This window comes from Ictidomys tridecemlineatus, chromosome 1, assembly GCF_052094955.1.
Source record: "Ictidomys tridecemlineatus isolate mIctTri1 chromosome 1, mIctTri1.hap1, whole genome shotgun sequence".
Classification (NCBI taxonomy): Eukaryota; Metazoa; Chordata; class Mammalia; order Rodentia; family Sciuridae; genus Ictidomys; species Ictidomys tridecemlineatus.
The window spans coordinates 240,811,700-240,836,715 of NC_135477.1; the positions used below are offsets into that span (position 1 = coordinate 240,811,700).

Genomic DNA, 25,016 nt, shown 5'->3' on the forward strand with positions numbered 1-25,016 from the left:
CAAAATTTACCTTTTTTAAAGCAAAAAATTGTACTATAAATATAGCATAATACCAATAATTTAAATTTTGCCTTTCCCCATATTTCTCTAATCTTCTTTCTGTGCATGAATTAAAAACAGAAATAATACAGATTTGGGGAACACAGTCCAAATCTGGCTCTGGTGCCTACAGACATAACTGGGCATGTCACTTAAACTAAACTTCAATTTATTCCTACATAAAATGGAAAAAGTCCCACCTAATAGAAAAGCTTCAAGCTGTTTATATTTGTAAACAGCTGGCACCAGTATTTAATAAATGGAATTGTTATAACTATTGAACATAGCAGTCTGTGCTGCTTCTTCCTTTCCTGAGTAAACAAATAATTTAAATATAATACTTAAGAGATGAAACTGTTCAAGGTTCTGTCACATGAGTACAATAATTTTTTCTCTCACAGTTGTTTCCCACATTAAAATAACTGTACTCAGGAGGTCCCTCATTCTTTTTTCTGTGATTCAGAAACTCTGAAAACCTGCAATACCGAAGTTGGCCCTAATTCTATAAGACTCTGACTACACAAGAATATCTACAGCCATAGAAAAATAAATAAAATGGTATTTTTTTATTAATAGGAAGTGTTTTCTAGAAGTCCATAGTGATTTAGCTCTTATCACTGTGAATCCTATATTCATATTTTGCAAAGAACATACTTTGAATTCACCATAAGACCAAAGACAAAAGTGTAGACTTTTTTTTTTTGGAACTGATGACTAAACCCATGGGTGCTTTACCACAGAGCTATATCCCAGCTTTTTTTGTTTTTTATTTTGAGGCAAGGTCTCATTAAGTTGCCAAAGCTGGCCTCAAATTTGTGATCATGTGGCCTCAACCTCCTGAGTAGCTGAGATTATCGGCACATGCCAACATGCCTGGCTACTATTATTGCAAATAGATATAGTTGCTGTAAATTGGTAATAAATTGAAAATAACTGATATAAGCACTCAAACATTGCAATTTAAGGTCTGACACTGTACTCTATCATCACTGATATCTAACCCTTTTCTGGTTAACACTTTAAAAAATTACAAACTATGCAATTCTTACATATAATTAACCAACATCAATTACATCAACCACCCTCCCCAATTAAAATATACACCAGTCCTAAGAAGAGAAATAACCTAAAGAACTCCAACAAATCACCGTATGCAAACAAAAAACATAAAGAAATCCACCCCTCAGAAATAGCTGACTGAAATTTTTCTTTGAATTTGGTTTTCAAAAGTTACCTGCTGTTTGGTAAGGGAGGGAGTAGAGGAACAGAATGGATAGTATTCATTGTTAATGTCCTATAGTCTCTTTATACCCCTGTGTTTCTATAAACAGTTTTTTTTTAATTCTACAAGAAAAACAAAGAAGGTACTAACAAATAGGGAGGTAATATATCAATATTCTTAAAATAGTTATACCATCCTTTGCTTGTTGATATCAGGAAAAGAACAGAGCTGATGGGAAGAAAAAGGAGGTAGATACTAATGAGATACAGAAGAGTCCACATCTGGATGAGCTGAGTCCTGGAGGTTGGTTCCGGACAAGATAAAATTTCCACATGTGAATCCTACTCCTGATCATGCTATTCTGATGGCATATAAGCTACTGTCTTCCTCAGCAAGTTTACTGGACAATGATTACAAGCTATGCAACTTGACATTCACAAATGAATGAGTACATATAATTTCTTCCTTAGCACATTATAAGTTACTACAACTTGACTCCGGATTGCTTGTGGACTGTAAAGATCACATCTATCCAATTTGTGAATGCCAAAGTCTACTGTCCCTCTTTCCAAAGTAGGTACAGGGCCAGCCCTGAGGTAGAGAGCTAAACAATAAACATTTACTAAGCCATAAGTGCCAAGCATTGTTTAATGAGATTTTTATTTATTTTGTTTATTTTCATTTTTTTATCTTTTATTGATTTTGTTTTTTAAGTACACGACAGCAGTGAAATGCATTACAATTCTTATTTCATATATATAGCACAATTTTTCATATCCTTGTATATAAAGCATGTTCATGCCAATTTATACCTTTATACATGTACTTTTGCATTACAATTCTTATTACACATATACACCACAATTTTTCATATCTGTTTGTATATAAAGTATGTTGACACCCAATTCAAGTCTTCATACATGTACTTTGTATAATGTCCATCACATTCCACCATCCTTGCTAGTTCCCTGCCCCCTCCCTTCCCCTCCCACCCCTCTTCCCAATCTAGAATTCATCTAATCCTCCCATATGAGCTTTACATTTATTAACTCATTTAATCCTCACAGCAAGTCTCTGAAGTAGAGTTATATCCTCAAGCATCTCCATTTTACAGATGAAAACACCAACTGGTACATGTTGAGTTGGAATTCAAGCCCACGTACACTGGCTGTCTGTGTTCTTATCAGATGCCTCTTATGTGGAAAGAAGGAATAAAGTTAAAGAGGAAAAGCAAGACAGAACGATCGGCTAGACACCCCTAAACCAGATGAAAACAAGCATTACAATCACCTAGACAAAACCTCAACAAGCACTGTGGAGAGGCCAAAGGAAGCTGAAGGGGAAAACACCTACCCTTCACAAATAATGAACTTAAGTGACACTGGCCAGTCACATGGGGAACAGAACCTTGGGGCTTCATCCTCACCTGCTCAGAGTTATCTCTTATTGACTTACTCCATTGTGCCACAAGGCATCAATGTCTAGGATCTTATTCCAACTGACCTTGAAGAGGTCAAGGAGAAGGGACAGATCTACTGCACTCTGGGAGAGCTCTACCTACAGAAAACATTGCTACGTACTACACAGAAATTCTGCGTCTGCCTCAAAGAGCATATAATCTAGAGGTCATTCTCTGAGTTCCCCTTTACACCTCCTTCAATTTCATCCTCAATATCCAATCTGTCCCCTGATCCTACCAATATTATCTACTAAATACATCTATAATCCATGAGTTTCTTTTATGTTCACCAATACCACTGTATTCCAAGTATTCTCATCTCTTTCCTAGACCACTGCAATGGTTTTGCAACTGTTCTACTTGCATCTGTTTAATCCATCTTCTCTCTTCAGGCAGGAGTGATCCTTTCACTTTCCTTTTCACAATCCACTTCGCCTTACTCATGGGATGACATGGTCTCCAAGGCCCTACACAATCTGGCCCATACTTACTTGCCCAATGTGATCTCCTTCTATCGCCTTCCCTCATCTCTCCATTTTGGCCTCCCATACCTGCCTTGTGCTCTACCACATTGACAGTCATTTCCACAGGCTGTTCCTTCTATTTGGAATGCCTATCTCTCTTTGCCCTGTGAATTTTTTGTTTGTGGTAAAAGGGGTTGAACCCAGGATCTTGCCCATGCTAGACAAATGCTCTGCCACTGAGCTACATCCTCAGCCCTTGTCGTGTGAATTTTTTGTGTAGCTATCAGATCTCAGGTCAAGAGTCATTTCCTTAAGGCAATTACTAGGTTCTAAGAGCCTCATGGGTTTCTTTCTTGTTACATCTGTTTACAATTATAATGTAATATTTGTTGAAATAATTATTTAAGTCTATCTCCCCACCATCTATAAGTCCTTTGGGGACAGATATTTGTCCCTCGAATCTAATACAGGTCTTGCACTCACGAAGTATTCATGTTTTTTGTTAATGGCTGGGGATGTAGCATAGTGATAGAACACTTGCCTAGCACTGCACCAAGCCCTGGGTTCAATACCCTGTACTGAAAAACAAACAAAAAAAATTTTGTTGAATCATTTCATTAATAACAACTTTAAGTAGTGAGAGGTTTATTTATTTATTTTGTGGTACAGATTTTAATTTACTAAAGAAAGAGAGCATTCCCTTAAAGTCCACCGTGTATGAAGGCTGTCCAAAAAGAACTGTATCAGGGCAAAAGCTGTGGATCTCATAGCCAATTTGCCCAGCAGCCAATGAAATGATTCAACCAAGTGCCTCTGTAGTACCCTTGTTTTTAGGGGTGGTAGAAGCTTCTTAAACCACTACCTAGTTTTGGAGAGGGGACCAGAATTATGCCTTTATTCCTTCTGTCATGCTACCTTTTCATTCTGCCATTCCCTGCCAACTGCCTACTCAGAAAATGGGGGCAAATCTTATTTCTGCAGCTATAAAAAGTGATATAAAATTCCATGCCAATCTCATTAACTATCACATTAAATGTGAATGTGTAGGGAATAAAAGAAAGAAAAGGTGTGGTTATTTAATAATCAAGAAGAACTGGTTTTACTGGTTAGGCTAAAAGACTTCTCAAACATTCACTTGAAAGCTACACAAATTTTCAACAAATGGGTCTGTTAAAAATGAACTATGTGCTCTGTGTACCACCTCTTGCCATTCATTTAGTTTTCACAAAGCTTGCTATTATGGCACAAAAGAAAGGCAAAATCTGCTAGAGCCATAACATGTCCAAGTTTTTAAAACTAGGCTATCTCAATGTTCTAAATTCAATTAGAATAGATGCATGATGGAAATGAAGAGTAGTTCTGTCAAAGGGGTAGGATCAGGGCTAGGGTTTTTGTTGTTGTTAATTTCATATTTTAAGGTTTATCTAAATGTTATGGCTACTCTTTTTTATTTGTTTGTTTTACTTTAAAAAGAGGATAAGATCATGAAAAATAAGTCTTTCAATTTCCTTATGCTTTATCCCACAGATCAAAAGGAGCTAACTGTATCTGTTCTAGCTCCCACGGTGAATAAACAATTCCCAGGATGCACAGTTACTACTTTACCCATGACATCTAAGAACCTCACCCATGCTGAGCCAGAAGCTTTCCTCTTCTAACAATGTCTACCCCAGACAAGATACAAGAGTTTGAGAACTGTCATCTATTCTTCAACAAGCATACGGTTCAAAGAAGACACACCTACTGGAACTCACATCAGTCAGCAATGAGAAAGTTGTCAATCTGATCTCTTTGCTTCTCTGTTCCTGAAAAGGAGTAGCCCAAATCACAGGGCTCCAATAAGGCTAAATCAACACTCAAGCTATATGTCTGGTTCCTCCAAGAGTTGCACAACAACTTTATTTCTCATATATACCAGTTCATTTCAACAAACAGCTCCTGAATATCCTAAATACAGGGTCCTCTGACTTCCTCATAAGGCCTGTGTTCCCTGGATGAGTTCTGATCATGTATTTCAATACTTTTGGCTGATGACCCCGAATGGTTCTTCACCAAGATCTGTTGTCAGAGCTTCAGACCTGTACACCCTAAAGCCTTCCAGCTCCCTGTACTAGAATGTCCCTCAGATCCTTAAAATTCACATTTCAAACCAGCTCATCACCACCTCCGTTCCCTAGTATTATCCCAGTTACTTGGGAGGCTGAGGCAAGAGGATGGCAAGCCTGCTCCTGTGGGCTCTGGCTAGCTTACCTAATCATACCAGAAACCTGGAAGTCACTTAACTATTCCCACCTCTTACATACTTGTGCTCTGCTTTCTGAACACCTATAAATCCATCTACATCTGCCCCTGCCTGTTGCTGCTCTCTTACCTCAGGTCACCATCCTTCACATGGTCCTGTGACTACCCATCTAACCACCTCTGTGTAGCCCCCATGCACCTACTAGGCCCACCCAATCTACTATCCCCAGTCCTGTCCATCCAACTCCCAATTCAATCCTCTGTCCACATAGTAGAAGCCCTTTGTGAAGCTTTCTTGGATTGAAACTTTCTCCATCAGAAAGTGAGGGGGGGGGAACACCTTTTCTGGGTGCCCAAATCATATTCTGTATATGATTCCATTGCAGCACTTTTCACACTGTAGTGTAATAATCTCTTACCTAGTCTGTCTGGCCAATCAAAGACACAAATCGAGGGCTTAGGTTATATCTTTATGGACTTTAAGCTTCAACTCCTAGTATATAACTCCTGATAAAGTATATTGTTAATGAAAGTCCACTGAAAGTACACATACATGAAAAAATACAAAAAGACAAATACTTCTTGATCCTGGTAATGTTCTTTAATGCCAGGCATACTTCTTTTTTTGCGAGGGGGCGGGGCCAGGTACTGGAGACTGAACTCAGGAGCACTCAACTACTGAGCCACATCCCCAGCCCTATTCTGTATTTTAGTTAGAGACAGAGTCTCATTGAGCAACTTAGGGCCTTACTAAGTTGCTGAGACTGACTTTGAACTCATGATCCTCCTCCATCTTCAGCTTCCCCAGCTGCTGGTATTATAGACATGTGCCACTGCGCCCAGCCCAGACATAGTTCTTGAGCGGTAAAGAAATAGTTCTATTAAAAATCCCCAAGCTGGGCACAGAGGTGTATATCTGTAATCCCAGAGGTTCGGGGAGCTGGGGCAGAAGGATCTCAATTTCAAAGGCAGCCTCAGCAACTTAGTGAGGCCTTAAGCAAGACCCCATCTCAAAATAAAAAATAAAAAGGGCTAGGCATATGGTTCAGAGGTGAAATGCCCCTGGGTTCAATCCCTGGTACCAAAAATAAATAAATTAAGTTCCAAATGCTACAGTTAAGACCTGAAATGTCCATCAAAAGCCCATGTGCTAAAGGCTTAGTCCACAGCTTGGTGCTACTGGTAGGTGATGGAAACTTTAAGAGATGAAGTCTAGCTGGGGTGGTGGCACACATCTGTTATCCCAGCTACTTGGGAAGCTGAGGCAAGAGGACAGCAAGTTTAAGGCCAGACTGGACAATTTAGTGAGACCCTGTCTCAAAATAAAAACTAAAAAGGGCTGGAGATTGCACGAGGCCTCAAAAAAAGGAAAAAATAAAAAAGAAGAAGGAAAAAAAAAAGGTTGGGCCTAGTGGGAGGTGTTTAGGTCACTGCAGGCATGCTCTCAAAGGGGACTGTGAAACCCAAGTCCATTCCTTTTTTCTACATCCTGGCCATGAAGGGAACAGTTTGCCCTAGCACATTTTCCTGGCAGGTTCAACTGAACTACTGTTCCATTTTTCCCTTAGCTAGCTTTCTGAAATATTGTTTAGTTTTATTGATGGAGTAGGGGCATACTCAAAATCAGACTTTAAGACTTCTCATTAAGGATACAGACTAGAGTCTGAATGAATCCATCCCTTATAAAGTTCTAGGGAGCTAGAAAGAGAAATAGGATTTGTTTCCTACAGTTAGATCCTAGAGCTGCTGATTGCCAGTTTCTGGCTGGAGGGGTTGGCTCTCTCAGAGTCAGCCTGACTAGCAGGCTCATTCCATAAGCCTCTGAAAGCACGACCAGGTAATAGCTTTGCTGCTGACCACAGCTCTATTCCCCTAACTATACACTGCCTGTGGCAGTTACAAGCACTAATTACTCTGACAATAAACCAAGAGAAACAGCATCTGAAGCCAGGGAGGCAGACATGCAGTAAGACTAACCGACAATCTCTGTCTGGTCCCAAGGTAACAGACCACATACATAGATGACTGTACCTAGTCTTTAAGGACTCTGCTGTTTAAATACTTATTATGCAAATCAGTTATCAACCATAAAAAATGCTTATCTCATAAGGCTATTTGGAAACTCCAGAGAGCATTTACAGACTAAGTGCTGTTACAAAGATATACATCTAACTAAACACACAAAAATATAATTTGTTGGAGGTTTTACCGTGACCACTTTCGTATGTCTCATGTCACTTGACAATCCTGTAAGGTATTTTCATCCCTATTTTACAGATAAATCCAATGAAGCTCTGAAAATTTAATAATATGCCCAAGGTTCATATAGCTAAATAGATGGTAAAGCCAGAACTCATTTTCAGACATTCTGACATCAACTTTAGTACTTTGGATCCTTAAACTTCTTTTTTTCTTTTTCTTTTTTTTTTTTTTTTCTGGTACCAGGGATTGAAACCAGGGGCACTTAAGCATTGAGCCACATCCCCAACCCTTTTTATTTTGAGACAGAGTCTTGTTAGTTGCTTAGGGCCTAAGTTGCTGCGGCTGGCTTTGAACTTGTGGTCCTTTTATCTCAGTCTCCCAAGCCACTGGGAATACAGGTGTGTGCCATCAAACCTGATTTGAGGCCTGGGGATGTGGCTCAAGCGGTAGCGCGATCGCCTGGCATGCGTGCGGCCCGGGTTCGATCCTCAGCATCACATACAAACAAAGATGTTGTGTCTGCCGAAAAATAAAAATATTTAAAAATTCTCTCTCTAAAAACCTTGATCCTTAATCTTTTTTTTCTTGTTTTTTAAACATTGGCTTGCCTGCCTGCCTGCTTTCCTTCTTTCTTTCCTTCCTCCTTCCCTCCCTCCTTCCTTTGTACTTTTGCCTTCTAATTTTACCTCCTACTCTGTTCTGGCCTGCAAGCAATGAGTTGCTATCTAAATGTCAGCTCTGGAAATTAAAAACATAGCAGAGACTGATATTTTCTTACCTAATTATTTGTTTTTCCCCTCCTAAAAAATACATTTACATATCTTCAAGTCATAATGCACAGCATTTAGGCAAAAATTTCTGGACATGATAAAAAAAATGTGAACCATAATCAGGGAGAAAATTAATCAATAGAAACTGATAAAATAATAAATAAGACAAAAACTACTCACAATGGCTAGAACTTAAAGGTGTTTATGACCCAGGGTTGGGCATTTTTCTTATACCTTATGTCATGTAGAAAACTACACCCCTAGATTTTAGATGATCTAACAGCTGGAGACCTCCCCTTCCCAGTCTGTAGAGACTGCTCACCAGATCCCCATAATTGGCTGGGTTCAGATTTTGTTATGCTTGTGGAAATCTGAGAAAATGTGACTACTATTTTTTTAAATATTTTTAACCAGACAAAACATCCTAAACTACTACTTTGCACTCTCTGTGCTACCCAAGCACAACATCTTGGGAACCTAATGTGGAAACCAAACAGGGACAATGGAGAGGAAGGACCGCTGATGTCCTCTGGTGGTTCCCTTGCTGCACATGCCCCTTCTCTGAAATAGCCCTTGAGGTCACAATGATTTGTGAAAAAACCTTCCCCTCCCTACAGTCCCCGCCCCCTTGTGCCTGAAACCTGTGAGTTGTCGCCCTGAGCAGGTCTGGTTAGTTGATAAATCAGGAGAAAAATTAATCAACAGAAACTGCTGAAATAATAAATAAGACATAAAAATTGCTCCCAATGGCTAGAACTTAAAGGTGTATGGCCCAGACATCAACCCTACTCTATTTGGGTAGGGCTGAGGGAGAAGCCAACTCATCCGCAGAGTCTACCCTTTCTCTGTGCACCTAGTATGGCTCCTCCTGCCTAGAAGAAACCAGTTCCACAACTCACCTATTTAAAGAGTTTAATAATACAAAGTATTAAAATGGTGTTCAATATATTCATAGAGTTGTATAACCATCACCATAATCAATTTTAGAGCATTTTCATCACCCCATAAAGAATATTTTGGCAACCACCAATTTTAAACCCCTTTCTTCTTACAAAGTAACACCTACCAATGTCCTTTCAACTGTAACAAATTTCTAGGGTGGGGAAACCAGCAAGGACCTGTAAAAGTACACTACTCTGATAGCTAAGCAATATTACTTACTCCTGTGGCAATTAAAAATCCTTTCTTTCACATTTAGACTTACTATTTTTTGTTTTTGTTGTTATTGTTGTTGTTGTTTGCCCTTGCCTTAGATTTCTCTCTCTCTCTTTTTTTTAAAGGAAGATAGAAACTGGTCAGTAGGGTGTACACTGAATTCCTCACTCTGTTTTGAGAGCTCATTCTTTATTGAAGGCAGTAAAAGCATTTCTTATTCATATTTCTTAGCAAGAATTATCTTCACCAGAATTTATTAAGCCTTTAAACAATCCAAACACTATATCAAACTCTCCCTAGTAAGAAATTCAAGTCAGAGAAGAAATGGTAAGACCCAAATGCCAGTGAATCCACAGAACCTACAGGTCTGACTTCACCAAACAATTGACTGGCTTGGTTTTCTCACTCTCTGAGTCACACCCAACAAAGAGAACCTATGTACCTGATGGAGTAAGGAGTTGCCTGTGGAAGCAAAGGAGCAGCCAGAGACATAACAGGGGAACAACTGGGCTTCAGGCACCATGACATGTCACTATTTAACTACTAACTGCCATACTATTAGTAAAAGGAGTATTTCAAGGCAAAGCACCTTATGCCAGAACTGATTACTGGGGCATAGAGACTGAGACTGGAGTCAGGGATCACTCTAAAGACCTAACACAGGGGCTGGGGATGCAGCCCAGCAGCAGAGCACCTGCGTAGCATGTGTGCAGCTACAAAAAAAAAAAAAAAAAAAAGAAAGAAAGAAAAAAAAAAGCCTAACATATCTCACAACCTAAAATCTTCAAAACATATTCAACAGAAGAAAAAAAAGCCTCTGAATGATGCTAATCACTAAGAACCAGAAGTGCAGACAACTCATATACAGACCAAACAAAAAAAAAAAAGCGATGCCAGTTATGAGGACAGACAAGGCTGCAGAGGCTGAAGGGACAAGGGCCTAGATACTGCTCAGCCAGGAGCTTGTCAAACTGCTTCTCACATCTCTCCTTTCTCTCTACATATTGTTGAGTTTTCCATGATTTCTTTTGAAATAGCAGTTCTCAACAAGGGATAAGGGAAGAGTTCAGTTACCTAAAATTTTGAAAAATTTTAGATGATCTAACAGCTGGAGACCTCCGCTTCCCAGTCTGTAGAGATTGCTCACCAGATCCCCATAATTGAAAATGTAGATTACTACAGTGCCTCCCTCCCCTACGGTATAATTATGTCTCCTATGCAAAAATTTTTATTTTAATTTTTTGTATTTACATATCTGATTCTCTAAAAGGTTCCTTGAACAAAACATGTTTTAAAATTCTATAGGAAATGAGACCTCAAGGTCACACAAAAATTGGCCAGAGCTCAGGCTTCCCAAATCCAAGCTGATGCTCTTTCAACAAAACCAGAGGCAGGCTGAGATGCTGCATGAGCCTTGAAAGCTTGTTAAGATTCGGATCCGTGGAAGGGGCAGGAGAAGCAGAGGGCTCTTAGGTGGGAAAATGACAACATGAAGACTGAACTCAGCAGGAGCCTGGCCGTGGTGTGCAGAGGATCTCTTGAGAGGTACAGATAGAAAGAGGTGGGAGGTGGAGAGGACAGTCAAGCTCTTGCAGAAAGTGAACTCAGACACAAAGGGGGATACTAGACAGGAAGGGTGGCACCCTGGGGACTGTGACTGGTTTGGAGTACAGGTGTCTAGGAAGAGAAAGGGGCTGCCGACTTAAAAGGACAGAGAAGGAAGCTAAGCCGAATTGAAGGTGTCGGCTCAGGACTTAGAACGCTTCCAAACTTCAAGTCCTCCTAGAAGTTGGGACAAGAAAAGATAACTTCTACAGGAGGACAAAAAGGAAATCATGAATCTATTTACTGAAAAAGAAACTGCAGTTAAGGGACGCCCTCTGGATAGAAAGTAAAGTTAGTCATGGTGGATAAGGTATAGTCATTCAAGAGCAAAGGCACCCCTGTCAGGTCCTGAGCTGGGTATACATAGTTGATTTCTTCTCATCCTCAAAATAAGCCTGCATGGAATACGCCTATCCACATGTTATAGGTGAGGAGAAGTTTCAGGTGAAGTCCCCCATTTAAGGTCACCATCAAATGGCTGAACCAGGATTGAAAAACTCCAGAATCAAAGGCTCTTCTACCATATCATGGTACCTCCTTCCCATCTCCGAACTCCCACCTCTGGGAATACAAGGAAGAAAAATGCTCAAAGGAAATGGAGGTCAGGTCTTACCATTATCAGAACCAGACTGACAGCTCAAAGAAAGGAAGAATAGCAACTAATTAACACTACAGGGCTGGGTTGTAGCTTGGTTGAAGAGCCTAACACTGGGGAGGCCCTGGGTTCAATCTCTAGTGCCACAAAACAAAGCCGGGTGCAGTGGCACATGCTTGTTATCCCAGTGGCTTGGGAGCTGAGCAGGAGGACCACAAGTTTAAAGCCAGCCTCAGCAAAAGCAAGGCGCTAAGCAACTCAGTGAATACCTATCTCTAAATAAAATACAAAATACTACTGGGGATGTGGCTCAGTGGTCGAGTGACTCTAAGTTCAATCCCCGATACCCCCGAAAACCCCCAAACAGTAAAACTACACCTTCGATACTGTGTTAACAGCTTTCTATGGATTGCCTCATGTAAGACTAATAGCAATCTTAGGGGTTAGAACCTATTATTATTCCCATTTCAAAGATCAGAAGACTGAGGCTCAGAGAAGTTAAATAACCAGCCTAAATCCACAGTTAGCAAGTAGCAGAGTTCTGATTCCACAGCCACGCTCTTAACTACTACATTATTTGGTGGTGTTAGGATGTGTAAATGCCAGAGAAAAAGGTGGTAGGTGGCGGTTACAGAGCTGTCACTGCCTTATAATTTAAGCTACAGGATGTGACTAATGGCAGCTGCAGAAACACATGGTGCTGCCTTCTGTGCCTCCCCCTCCACCAACTCCCTTAAAACCACTCTATAAACTCCAAGTTAGCCAAATAGGTGGGAAGAGCTGAATGCCTTGGAGCAAGAGAAGGACGAGCCGAAGCAGGGAGGGAGGAATGAAAAGGTATCTACAGGCTTCCTAAGGGCCAGCTGACCTAATGGTAATGCAGCATGTTACAAAAAGAAGGAGTCCTTTAAAAAAAAAATTCAGAATCATGTCCTAGAGGTGCTCCTTGGATTCTACTCAAGACTTCTCTCTCATTTTCATGCATGAGTACACATGTCTTATATAAGAGATGGGGACAGATGCTGTAACAACCCAATCTCAACATACCTATGAGCCTTTCAAGCTGTCCCTCTTGCCTGCCTGCTACATTATCCCCCTCCTTCCCACACCAAATCCCATTTTAACACTGGCCTTTCCAAGTCCTACGCAGCCTTCATAGAAGACCAGATGCTGCAGTAGGTTCTGTAGTGGACCCTCCTCCTCCATGCTCTGGAGCATTCTGGGTTCCCCTCCCTCTTAAGTAGGCAGCTCCTACCTCCCTGCATTAGAGCCATCTGGTGATCTATAGTCTCCCCAACAGAATGTGAAACTCTCAAGTACACTTTTTTCTTTGGAGTCCTAATTTTAACCTAGTGTTTAGCAAATGGTAGGTACACAAAAATGTTGCTCAAACAAATACTCTTTCAGTGCAAGTTATTATTAATAATAACAGCATCTAGCAGCTATTGAGTATCTTCCATTTGTCAGGGCCTGAGCTAGGTACACAAGTTTATTTCTTCTCATCCTCAAAATAATGCTGCATTGAAACTATCCACATGTTATAGGTGAGAAATCTTACAGGGTGAAGTTCCACATCTAAAGTCACCATCAAATAGCTGAAGCAGGACTGGAAACCTCCAAAAATCAAAGGCTCTTCCATGATAACATGGCATCTCCACTATAGGTTTATTCCTCAGATGTCCCTCTGTTCAGCACCAGCCACAGTGACATCCTGGCTCATACCTACTGAGGGCTGTTCTTATTTACCCCAGAGTGCCCCTACCCCTCTTCTGTCTGCGAAACAGATCACATCTGAAATATGGAGTTCCTTAGGCACTAATTATACATACACTGGGGTTTCTCTTATCACCCTTTGAGCACAGACCATCTTCTTTACTCAGCAGGTAGCAGACAAAGGCCTTTAAAATATAAAGGAAAAAGAGCAAAGCAGCATAAGGGATTACTGGGGCAAGTGAAAGTGAAGCAAAAACTAAGCAAGCTGGGTTGGGGTAGGGAGTACAGATAGATGATAGGTAGGTAGATAAAGGTGAGAAAAAGAGAGGCCAACAGATGGTATTTGTGGTCAAAGGAGAAGGCATGAGATGTGAACATGGAGCCCCACCCACAATACCCTGGGAGATAATACAGGTCCTATCGATGAGACACAATTCATCCCTACGACAGAGTCCCAGACTCTCCTTTAACTAACATGATGTCCAATACCCCAGACCAGGTCACTGGAGAAAGTGCTACACCTACTATTTTGCAAACACAGGCAGCACATCTTCAAAGGGAGACAGAGTGAAAGAATCATGTGTCCCAAGCACAAGGAAACACTGGAAAAATGATCTTAAAGAATTCAATTTTTTATATTGTTACATAAAATCATCATTATACAGAATACATGTATGATGTTGTGATGAGAAAAAGAAAAAAAAAGTGTGTCACGTTAGACTGGATAGAGAGAAATGATGGGAGGGGAGGGGAGGAGTGGGGGGGGATAGGAAGGGCAGCAGAATAGAATAGACATTATGACTGCTGTATGTATATAGGTGACTCTATGACCAGTGTGATTCTACAATCTGTACAATTAGAAAAATGAGAAACTATACCCCAATGATTTAAATGTATGAATTGCCAAGATCATTGTATCATTGTAATGTCATGTGTAGCTAATAAAAAAAATAAAATTAAAAAAAAGTATATAAATTATTAGTCTGGGCCTATGACTAGAGAGGAAATCAGTAGAAATATAAGAAATAGAATAAATGGGAATAAGTTCAGAGTTTTTTTTTTTTTTTTAATTCAAGAGGCAAGGATTTTTGTTTTTCCCTTTGAGGCTGCCTTCCTCTCCCACTTGACTCCATCACCAGGCTCCTAGCAATCTCCCTCCTTCCATTCTTCCCCTGCTAAGATCTATTGTGTGCATAGCAGCCAGAATGATATTTTAAAACTTGAATTAGATTATGTCCTGGCCTAAGCAAAACCCTCCAGGATGCCCCTTCACCTTGGGAACAAAAACACAAAGTCGTGACCCCAAACCCAAAGGCCTACACCATCTAGCCTTCAAACAACTCCCAAATCTCATTTTCTATGAATCTCTTCTGAGCTGTTGTAGCCCTGGATTCCTTGGATAAGCTCAGCACATTCTACCCTCAAGGCCTTTGCACTTGCTATTGAAGAGGCAAGGATTTAGCTAATGCAGTATAGCAGCCAGATTATAGAAGTCTTGGTGTTTGATATTTGCTGAGGCTCATCTTCTATAGTAGTTTCCTAGGGCTTTCATAACAAATTGCCATAAATTGACTGGCTCAAAAGGAGAAATTTATGCTCTCATAGTTCAGGAACCAGACCTCTGAAATCAAGCCGTTGGCAAGGTTGACTTTTTCCTGGAGACTCAGGGAGAGAAAATAATATGTTTATGGTTTTGTTGTAAAGTAGAAATCACATTTTATTTAGATTGCAGAAGTTTCCAGACTTACATGAATTTGGGGAGGGGACACTATATAACCCACTACATCTTCTATTGCACAGTTGGAACAGGAGGAAAAGTCAAGTGTGGATCAGAGTAAGTTCCGTTCTAATGATTTCCACATTTTTCTTGTGAAGTTGGTCCATCAGATAAATCTCAGATACATGTAGATTTCATAATATTTAACTGAAAGATGGAAGTGGCTGTTGAGAATGGGTGACTGTTGGCTGACAAAGTGTATTACCATTAAGGTTTGTGATCAGTAATTTAATGTGATGCCCATCTACTGCTATGAACTTGAACCTCAGATTTCAAGGCAGTGCCTTCAGAGCTCTCCGTTATCCTAACACAAATAACATCTTCACCTTTTGTGTTTGACCACCAACACATTATATACCCATACAAATCTATTGTTGCATAAAATTTTTATAACAAAATCATACCTACATGTTCCTAGTGATTTTTTTCCAGTTTATAATTTCTTTTTCTCCATTGTCCGTCTACCCAAAAAGATTCTTCATGTGTATTTAGTTAATTTCATCCTTGCATGTACTCTGAATACATTTGTTAGATCCAAAAAAAAAAAAGAATTCAATTTTTTATCCAGAAAAAAGGCAAGAATGTAGTGAGATTTTTTTATTTAAAAAACTAGGCTCATTCCCTTCAAGGCATTCGCAGGTATTTTAAACTCTCTTAGCAAAAACAAAAATAAAAAGACCAGCAGTCAGCTGGATGTGGTGGCCCATGCCTCTAATCCCAGCAACTTAAGAGGCGGAGGCAGGAGGATCTCAAGTTTGAAGCCAGCCTAAGACTAAGTTCCTAAGCAACTTAGTGAGACCCTGTCTCAAAATTAAAAAAATAATAATAATAATTAAAAGGGCCCAGGATGTAGCTAAGTGGTCAAGCGCCTCTGGGTTTAATTCCCAGTACGGAGGGCGGGGATATGGATATATATATATACATATAAATAAACTCCAGTAGCTCAGGACCATTGTCTGAAACAGAGATTGACAATCTGTCCAAGAGACAGGTAGATTTCAAAATATTTCGACACTGTGGCCAGGGCTTCCTTTGTCGCCACCCACACTTAAGCTCTGCTGTCTTGTGGCTAAAATCCCCTCCTTCCCTAAAAATAATGGAGTTAGCATGCCACTTCTGACAGGTTGCCCACCAGACAGGTCTATAAGAAATGATGAAAGACAGGACACAAGAATATGATGACAGTATTTGGGGGAAAAGTATTTAAATATGAAACCAAAATATCACAGTCTTGCAACTGCCTTTGAAATAAACAGTTATTATTCTGAGAGATAATTTGATTTTACTTAGGCTAATTGTGATTTTACTTGATTCAGAAATCACAAATATTCATAAATGAATATTGGACAAATGAGTTGACTGGACAGAATTTGGTCTTTGTCAGTGGCCAGTTAGAAATGAGGAAAGAGGAAAAATAAGTCTTTAATGAAACTAGCAAAATGTCAAAGGACACATGTTAATAATGAAAAGAGACAACAACTAAGTGCTGTCATTAGACTGGAATTTTAAATATAATCAAATCATTCTCAAATGTATAAAGGAACAAAGAAAAGAGGAAAAGAAACTTTTAGAGATAGTGAAAAATATTCTAAGAAAGAGTTACCACATGTAGTGAACTTTCCTGGCATGATACTATGGCAACAATCACAAAAACAAAATACTCCACTTTTATTAATACCTTTGCTGGGAAAGATTTTTGAACTCCAAGATTAATGATTAAGCACTTTATGAAACCATCCCAGCAGCTCTGACCAATTTCTGAATAACAGTAATAGCTCACTTCTATTGAAGGCTAACTATACAGCAAGTATCCTGTCTAGGGCTTTACATATGTAATTACAGTTATTAAATTCATAATTATTTTTGTGGTTCAAGGGATTGAAGTCAGAACCTCACATATGCTAAGCAAGTGTTCTACCACTGAGACACATTCCCCACCCCACAAAAATGTTCATACATACCTATCATATAAGATGGGCATTATTATTATTATCATTTTCCCCACTTTTCAGGCAGAAAACAAGCAAGGCTTTAAGTAAATTTCCTAACCCTCAGCTAATATGAAGAGCCACTGACAAGTTTTTGCTTTCCTTAGAGATGTGATCAATAAAATAGGCAGAGGGAAATAAAGGAAAGGTGAAGCCCTGGAAATGAAAAGAGACAACAACTAAGTGCTTTCCATCTCTGACAGATTTACTCCCTCCTAGAGTCCTTCTCTGCTTTTACTTCTTCTTCCTCCCAAAGCAACAGTAGAGGTTAAAAGAATTATCCACTTTAATCCAACTTCCCAATATATCTCATGAGGTTTATATTTTAAACAATTCCATTAACGATTTAGAAAATATTTTTATATGGCTCCCATTCACCACAAAACTTACTTCAGTGACAGTAAACTCAGGGTGTCAAACTGAGACAACTTTGGTTTCTCAACGTGGGTGAACATGTATTTGACCAAAATTCCATCTATCCAAAACCTCTGCTATTTGTTAAACTTCACGTAAGTCCCCACATGTGGCTACCAAGGCATAACCCTAACAAAACCAGAGACTTGGCTTCAGCCTTTTTCTGGATTCACATATTCTCTTATCAAAGACTACAAACCCACTGATGAGAAATAGAGGGTGGTTCCCAGCTATTAAAACGACTCAAAGTATATGCTCCACTCATATGCATCAGCAGTACCTAATCCATATCAGATTCCAAAAATGACAACCACACATGAAAGCTATATATTTTTACACACAAGTAGAATCACACACAAGAACAAAGCTTGGGCATACTATAAAAATGGAATAATTGCTTTGGCTAGGATACCATAAGTAAGGGCAATTTTTTAATTTTTAACTTCCAAATACCAATATTATTACATTTGACTTTATTATAAGAAAGTATGGACTTTTTACAAAGATTTCTGGTCCCTGAAAATCAGATTCTCTCTAAAGCACACTGTTGTATAGGATAGTTTTATGTGGAAGTATTCCAAAATATCCAACATTCTATTGAGGATATTCATAGAAAGATCTAGAACTTTTAAACTTCCAAGTGTGATCCCACAAACTAAGATTCTGATAGTAGTACTGTGGGGGGAGGTGTACATGCACACTGAAGATCAAACCCTGGGCCTTGCACCTGCTAAGCATGTGCTCTACCACTGAGCTATACCCGCAGCTGCAATAGTCCTTATTGTAACACTGCAGATGGAAGGCTACAGAGGAGTTTCTGGCTCTCAGCTGAAAGCTATGCGTGTGGCAGCTGTTTGATCGTGCTACAGGAAGTGTTGCTTGGCAGAGCCTCATGATGCTTTATGATGCTCCATCTGCAGAAGTTATGTGGTGTTGGATCTGGCCCAGGGATACGCTGCAGGAAGCACATGCAGGAGAGAAAAAGCGGAAGCTTTAGACAGATCATCAGGCTAAAGCCACAGCTAAGAAAGTGATTATTTTAGGAAGAGCTTTTATTGTCCTTTGTTGGCCTGTTAAATCACTATCAGTGATTCAATCTGAAGGAGAAAATTCCACCACGAAAAAATTATTTGGGGAGCTGGGGGTATAGCTCTGTGGTAGAGCGCTTGCCCGGCATGTGCAAGGCTCTAGGCTCTAGGCTCATAGCACTGCATGCGCACGTTCACACACACACACACACACACACACACACACACAAGCCTGTGGAGGGGCTGAGGACAGGGGGCTGGTTGTGTATTTTAGTATCCTATCCCTATTAACAGAATCAAAGCAGTGTGTCTCACACACAGTAAGTGCCAAGTTAAGCACCAAAAGCATTCAAAAGCCAGAGGGGAAGGGGCTGGAAGTGGCTGCTCAATATAGAGTACCTGCATAGTATGCCAGAGATCCAAGGTTCAATCCCCAGCACTGAAAATAAATGGACAGACAGATAAATGAATAACAAACAGATAAATAAATAAAGTCAGAGAGGCGGGTGTTCTGGGTTACAAAAAATCAGTTGGGAATGGAGAAAAAGTTTATGAAGTTATAGATTCTTTTAAAAAAATAAGCAGGGAGGTGGTGCATACCTATAATCCTCATAACTTGGAAGCTGAGGCAGGAGGATCACAAATTTCAGACCAGCCACAGGAACTTAGAGACAGACCAATCTCAAAATTAAAAATAAAAAGGGCTGGGGATGTAGCTCAATGGTAGAGTGCTTCTAGATTCAATTCCTAACATCACCATGAAAAAAAGAAAAAGCAACCAACGGATCTGGACTTTTCTTTCTTCTTTCTTTCTCTCTTCTTTCTCTCTTTCCCTCCCTTTCTGTCTTTCATACCAGGGATTAAAACCAGGAGCACTTAATCACTGAGCCACATCCCCAGCCCATTTTTATATTTTATTTAGAGACAGGGTCTTGCTGAGTTGCGCTTTGGTACTCACTAAATTGCTGACGCTGGCAATTTGAATTTACACTCCTCCTGCCTCAGTCTCCCAAGCCGCTGGGATCAGGTGTGTATACCACCACCCAGCTGGACTTTTCTTTAAAGTTTTTTTTTTTTTTTTTTTGATACCGGGGATTGAACCCAGGGTGCTTAACCACTAAGCCACGTCCTCAGCCCTTTTTTGTATTTTATATAGAGACAAGATCTTGCCAAGTTGCTTAAGGCCTCACTAAATTGCTGAGGCTGGCTTTGAACTCAAGATCCTCCTGCTTCAGCCTCTCCTGCTCCTGGGATTATAGGCATGCACCGAGCTAATGCTACTTTTATTTACCAGGACTGAGAGAAGGAAGTCTGTTTTAGGATAAGTCATGTTTTCTTTTTTTTTTTTTAAGAGGAGGAGGAGAGAGAGAGAGAGAGAGAGAGAGAGAGAGAGAGAGAGAGAGAGAGAGAGAGAGAATATGAGAATTTATTTTTAATATTTATTTTTTTTAGTTCTCGGCGGACACAACATCTTTTGTTTGTATGTGGTGCTGAGGACCGAACCTGGGCCGCACGCATGCCAGGCGAGCATGCTACCGCTTGAGTCACATCCCCAGCCCCAAGTCATCTTTTCTTGTTATCATCATCATCTTATTAACATCTATCCACCAAAGTTAACAAAGTCAATGATCCAGCAGAAAAGTCACCTCAATAATTTTGTTTTGTAGACTGATATAGTCCAACTCAATACCTAGAATAATGTCTGGTATTTAGCAGGTGCTAAGTAAACATCTGTTAAACTAATGAACTGCATCTGTTAAACTAATAAACACTGCCTCTAAAGACTAAAATATTTAAGGGGTCCCTGTATCTTTTTAGCAGTCACCTAGTTGATCATCTAACAAAAGCCTAGAAAGAAATGGCTACTGGAGAATACCAATGAGAAAGCACTTTATTGTACAAAGGCCAAGTATAACTGTAAGTAAGTTTCATTAATATTTCTTGCATTCATAAGTATAAGGATAAAAGAATGAGTCCTGGAGTCAAAACTTTTTTGGAGGTGGGGTACACTGGAGATTTAACCAAGGGGCAATTTACCATGGAGCTACATCCCAGGCTTTTTTTGTTTTTGGGATTTCACTAAGTTGCTTAGGGCCTCATTAAGTTGCTGGGGCTGTCCTTGATCTTGAGATCCTCCTGCCTTGGCCCATCTCAAGCTGCTGAGATTACAGGCATGCACCACTGTGCTCAGCTGGAGTCAGACTTTTAAATCTGGCACCAAAAATTGCTAGTTTTGTTTGTTTGTTTTTGGTGGTACTGGGGATTGAACCCTGCTCTTGCTCTACCACAGAGCTATATCCCCAATCCCATTAGTTATGATCTTGAACAAGGTACTTAACTTCTCTGAGCCGTTTTCCACATCTGAAAACAAAGGGGAGGGGAGTTATAATAGGATCTGTTTCATAAGATTGTTGAAAATATGAAATAAGTATAGATCCTGGGCACAGAAATGCCTAATAAGTATATTAGGAATTACTCTGTCTGTTTTGGTATATACCCACAGTCCTATCTCTGGGAAGAATACATTATCACAAATTCACTTCTCCTCACCAAAGGAATGGGTTAAAAAAGGGCTGTGCAATTCTTCCCTGAGAGATAAATTTAAAAAAAAAATGGCTCTCACAACCATTATTTTATTTATTTATTTTTGCCCTTCTCAATCTTCATCTCTCTTCTTGCCTTTTCTTCCCACATCTATATAAAGCCTTTCCTGAGTTCCTGTGGGTCTTGGCTTAGCCATTGACACTGCTGGATCTTTTTAGAAGACAGTTTTTAACTCTGATCTCTATTCTGCAATACCACTGTGCTCTTGAGCAGGACATTTAACCTGGTAGATCTCAGTTTTTCACATCTATATAATGGAAAAAAGTAGAGAGGTGGACTAGATTAAAATCTTTCAAATCTAAAAATCCATCATTGATAATAATTATTATTATATTCTAGTGAAACATCAACTCAAGCTCTATTAGAAAGTACATTGTAACCATATTTGAAGACCACACAAAAATAAGTACAAGTACAGCAGAAATTTAAAAGCTAAATTTTTCCAGGTCAGTTTTAAAGAACATGCAAGCTCCCTAAAGCTCTTATTTTACTGACTATCACAATGAAACGGATTCTTGTTAAATCAGAACTTTCTCTTAGGATCACCAAATTGTCCTTTATGTAAAAGCTTCACAGTACAGTGCTAAGAATTTCTAATCATTATAAATTACCAAACCAGTGCTAACAATTTCAAGGTATCTGAGCAAAGAACTGATACTCTTGAAGAATCAGAATTGTCATTCAGCATCAGAAAAAGTTCCTAACAAAACTATCTGAATTTGAAAATCATCTCCTTTAGCTGTTTGTGCTACTATAGCTTTCCACCACAGTGTGTTTCTATTCAGGAAGAGGTTTATTTGTTTGTTTGTTGATGTAGTAAACACTGAACCCAGGGCTTCAGCATACTAGGGAAGCATTCTCTCACCGAGCTACATCTCTAGCTCTTGCTAATTCAAAATAAAGTTGTAACTGAACAACTGACATGGTAAGATGTTTATAATACATATTTTTGGAGAAAAACATTAAAAAGCAGTATAATTAGCAGTATTAATCCCATTTTTGTAACATACACACTCATATATATACATATATGTATATGTATGTACTTATACACATATCTGATGATACATAAATTGTTAGTAAGTTTATAATTTTTACTTAACATTTTTGTATATATTTGTCTTATTTTTCTGTAATGAACACCTATGTACGGCTTCTGATAAAATAATAATTTAAACTTTTAAGTCTCATATTTTAAGAGGAAAGATGGATCCAGCATCCAAACTATAACTAGATACCTGCCTGGAGCAGATCTCAGTACCCAACAGTTCCCTTGCACATAGGCACCAACATCCTTTGTATCTTGTGCTTGGGACTGAGCTAAGATAAGGGTGCTGAGATGTTTTTAAGGCACCTAACATCAAGTACAAATATGGCCCCAGATTCCTCTCTCTTGTTCACCTAAACGTTCAGAGCCTTCAGCTTCCTACTTACTAGTAACTCTCTGAATAATTTACAAAACTTGGCTACAGGTCCCCAATTACAGTTCAGAGTTTTACTTGTCATATTCACTGACTTATCAGAATTAAAGACAGAAGAGCACAAGTTACTCTGGCAGAGATTCAATTTAAAAGTTGGGGTTAATTATTATCTCTCATTTTAGGCTATCAAAAGTCAGTTCTTTGTTTTTTTAATTATAGATGGGCACAATATCTTTATTTATTTTTATGTAATGGTGAGAATCAAACTCAGGGCCTCACTCATGCAAAGCAAACACTCTACCACTAAGCCCCAGCCCCAGCCCAAAAAGTCAGTTCTTTTTTTGTTTGTTTGTTTGTTTCTAAACAGAGAGAGAGAGAGAGAGAGAGAGAGAGAGAGAATTTTTAATATTTTATTTTTTAGTTTTCTGCGGACACAACATCTTTGTTTGTATGTGGTACTGAGGATCGAACCTGGGCCGCATGCATGCCAGGCAAGCACGCTGCTGTTTGAGTCACATCCCCAAGTGCACTACTGCTTGAGCCACATCCCCAGCATGTCAGTTCTTTTTGATCAAGGAAAAAATAAGGCTATGTTTAACAACATTATCTTCAAATACTTTATCAATACTTTATTTTTGTTTTTCAACACAAAGTGCTGACTCTTGATAGACTTTTTGGTATACTGAAGGCCACTGACATTGAACATTCCAGGACCTGATCAGCCAAGAATAAGCTTTTCCCTACTTAGCTATCATTACACTGTAAGGCTTAAAAGTTGTTCTGGCAGCTCAGACATCTACAAAAAAAAAGCATCTGAGAAACTGCAATTTCCAGCTAGCAAAAGAAAGAAGTGATAGCAAGCCATATACCAAAGGCTTGTAAAGATGAAGGCAACATGAGGGACACAGGAGTAGAAACAGTGAATGACAACTTTAAGTGTTCTGAGGGACTCTCCCACTGGGTGAATGTAGAGGTTACTAGACCCAAGGCTCTGCGACACATAAACAATGCCTCAATGCTGCTCACATGCATTTCCCATAATGGGAAGTCTTGCAAAGCTATATACTTAAAAATAAATTCTTTCTCACCTCCTCCTATCCTTACTTAAAAAAAAAAAGATCCATAATTTAGGTGAGAGCCTTATCCTGTTACAAAATATTTTTTAGAATCAGAATACAACAGAGAAGAATAGCATCTGACAGCATTATTTTAATGCAAGAAAACAAAACTGCCAACTCTAAGGATCTGAAAAATGCAATCATTCAGGCTTATCTGGGGGCTGAACTACTCTCCTTTCCTAATTATGCCTCAAAAGAAATATATCAGGAACTGTGGGCAAAGAGTGAAAATATGTCTAATTACAACATGTGCATTTGGTGGATGAGGAATTTGAACATTCTTGAACTCTGGCCACATTTCAGAAGACTTTCCACTTGTAAGTTTAATCTCACTGAAGAGGAAAGGTTAAAGACCACTTGTTCTTCAACCACGGCTCTATTAAAAAAGACACAAAAAGAAACTGACCAGGCTGGGGTTGTGGCTCAGTGGTAGAGGGCTTACCTAGCATATGTGAGGCACTGAGTTTGATCCCTGACACTAAAAAAATACAAAACAAATGAAATAAAGGTATTTTTTAAAGAGAATATTTAAAAAAAAAAAAAAAAGAAACTGACCACATTACTTACATGTGATTACACAGGAAGTCTGCTGAAAATTTAAGATGACCGTGACTCCATATAAAGTACTAACAGAGGAAGTGGTTTTTATTTTTAAATTAGGACTAAAAATAAGGCCCATATCAAAAGTACTCTCCACTAGAGAAAACACACTCATCTTGAATTTGAAAATTCATATGCAAAGGTTATGGAGTCCAGGTAGTCTTGAAGAAGCAGTCCCTGATTAAGACCTCTCATCCACAGCTCACTTGTCTCTGCCTTACAGAAGTGAAAAGTGGGAAGAGAAGACATCTGGAGATAGGGAATTTGATAGTTGTGTGTGTTGTTGATTAAAGTGCTGTATGTAGGGAAAGGTAGATTAAACCTTCAATAAATCCAAAATGTGAAGGCATTTAATTAGGCATTCATTAAAAGCTACAGTTCTAAGAAACCATTAAAAAGGTCTAGAAATTTGCCCTTACCTCTCCCTCCTGCCCATAGGGCATGTGCAATGCTGGCTTCCCTTGTGCTGCTCCAAGCTTTCATTGGCTTTCACCAGGCCACACCAGGCCCAGCTACCTGGACCACTCTCCGCTCATGTTTTGGCTCAAATGCCCCTTTTCAAGGATGAAAAGGATGCCTTTTGTTTCCCATTCTTATCTTC

At 39.3% G+C, this 25,016-nt stretch overlaps 1 protein-coding gene across 5 annotated transcripts in view; it reads right to left on the reverse strand.

Annotated features, from left to right (window-relative positions):
* The window catches only part of Mtmr12 (myotubularin related protein 12), a 78,772-nt gene that overhangs the window by 52,681 nt on the left and 1,075 nt on the right, over positions 1–25,016 (reverse strand). Inside the window, exon 2 of one of the 5 annotated variants that reach the window (XM_078017097.1) lies at positions 8,042–8,146. The exons of 3 other annotated variants lie outside the window; for them this stretch is intronic. In XM_078017097.1, coding sequence (XP_077873223.1) covers positions 8,042–8,146 — 105 coding nt within the window. Of the gene's footprint in view, positions 1–8,041; positions 8,147–24,834; positions 24,970–25,016 lie in introns of those variants that run through there. One more of the 5 variants, XM_040271783.2, reaches the window with a different exon arrangement.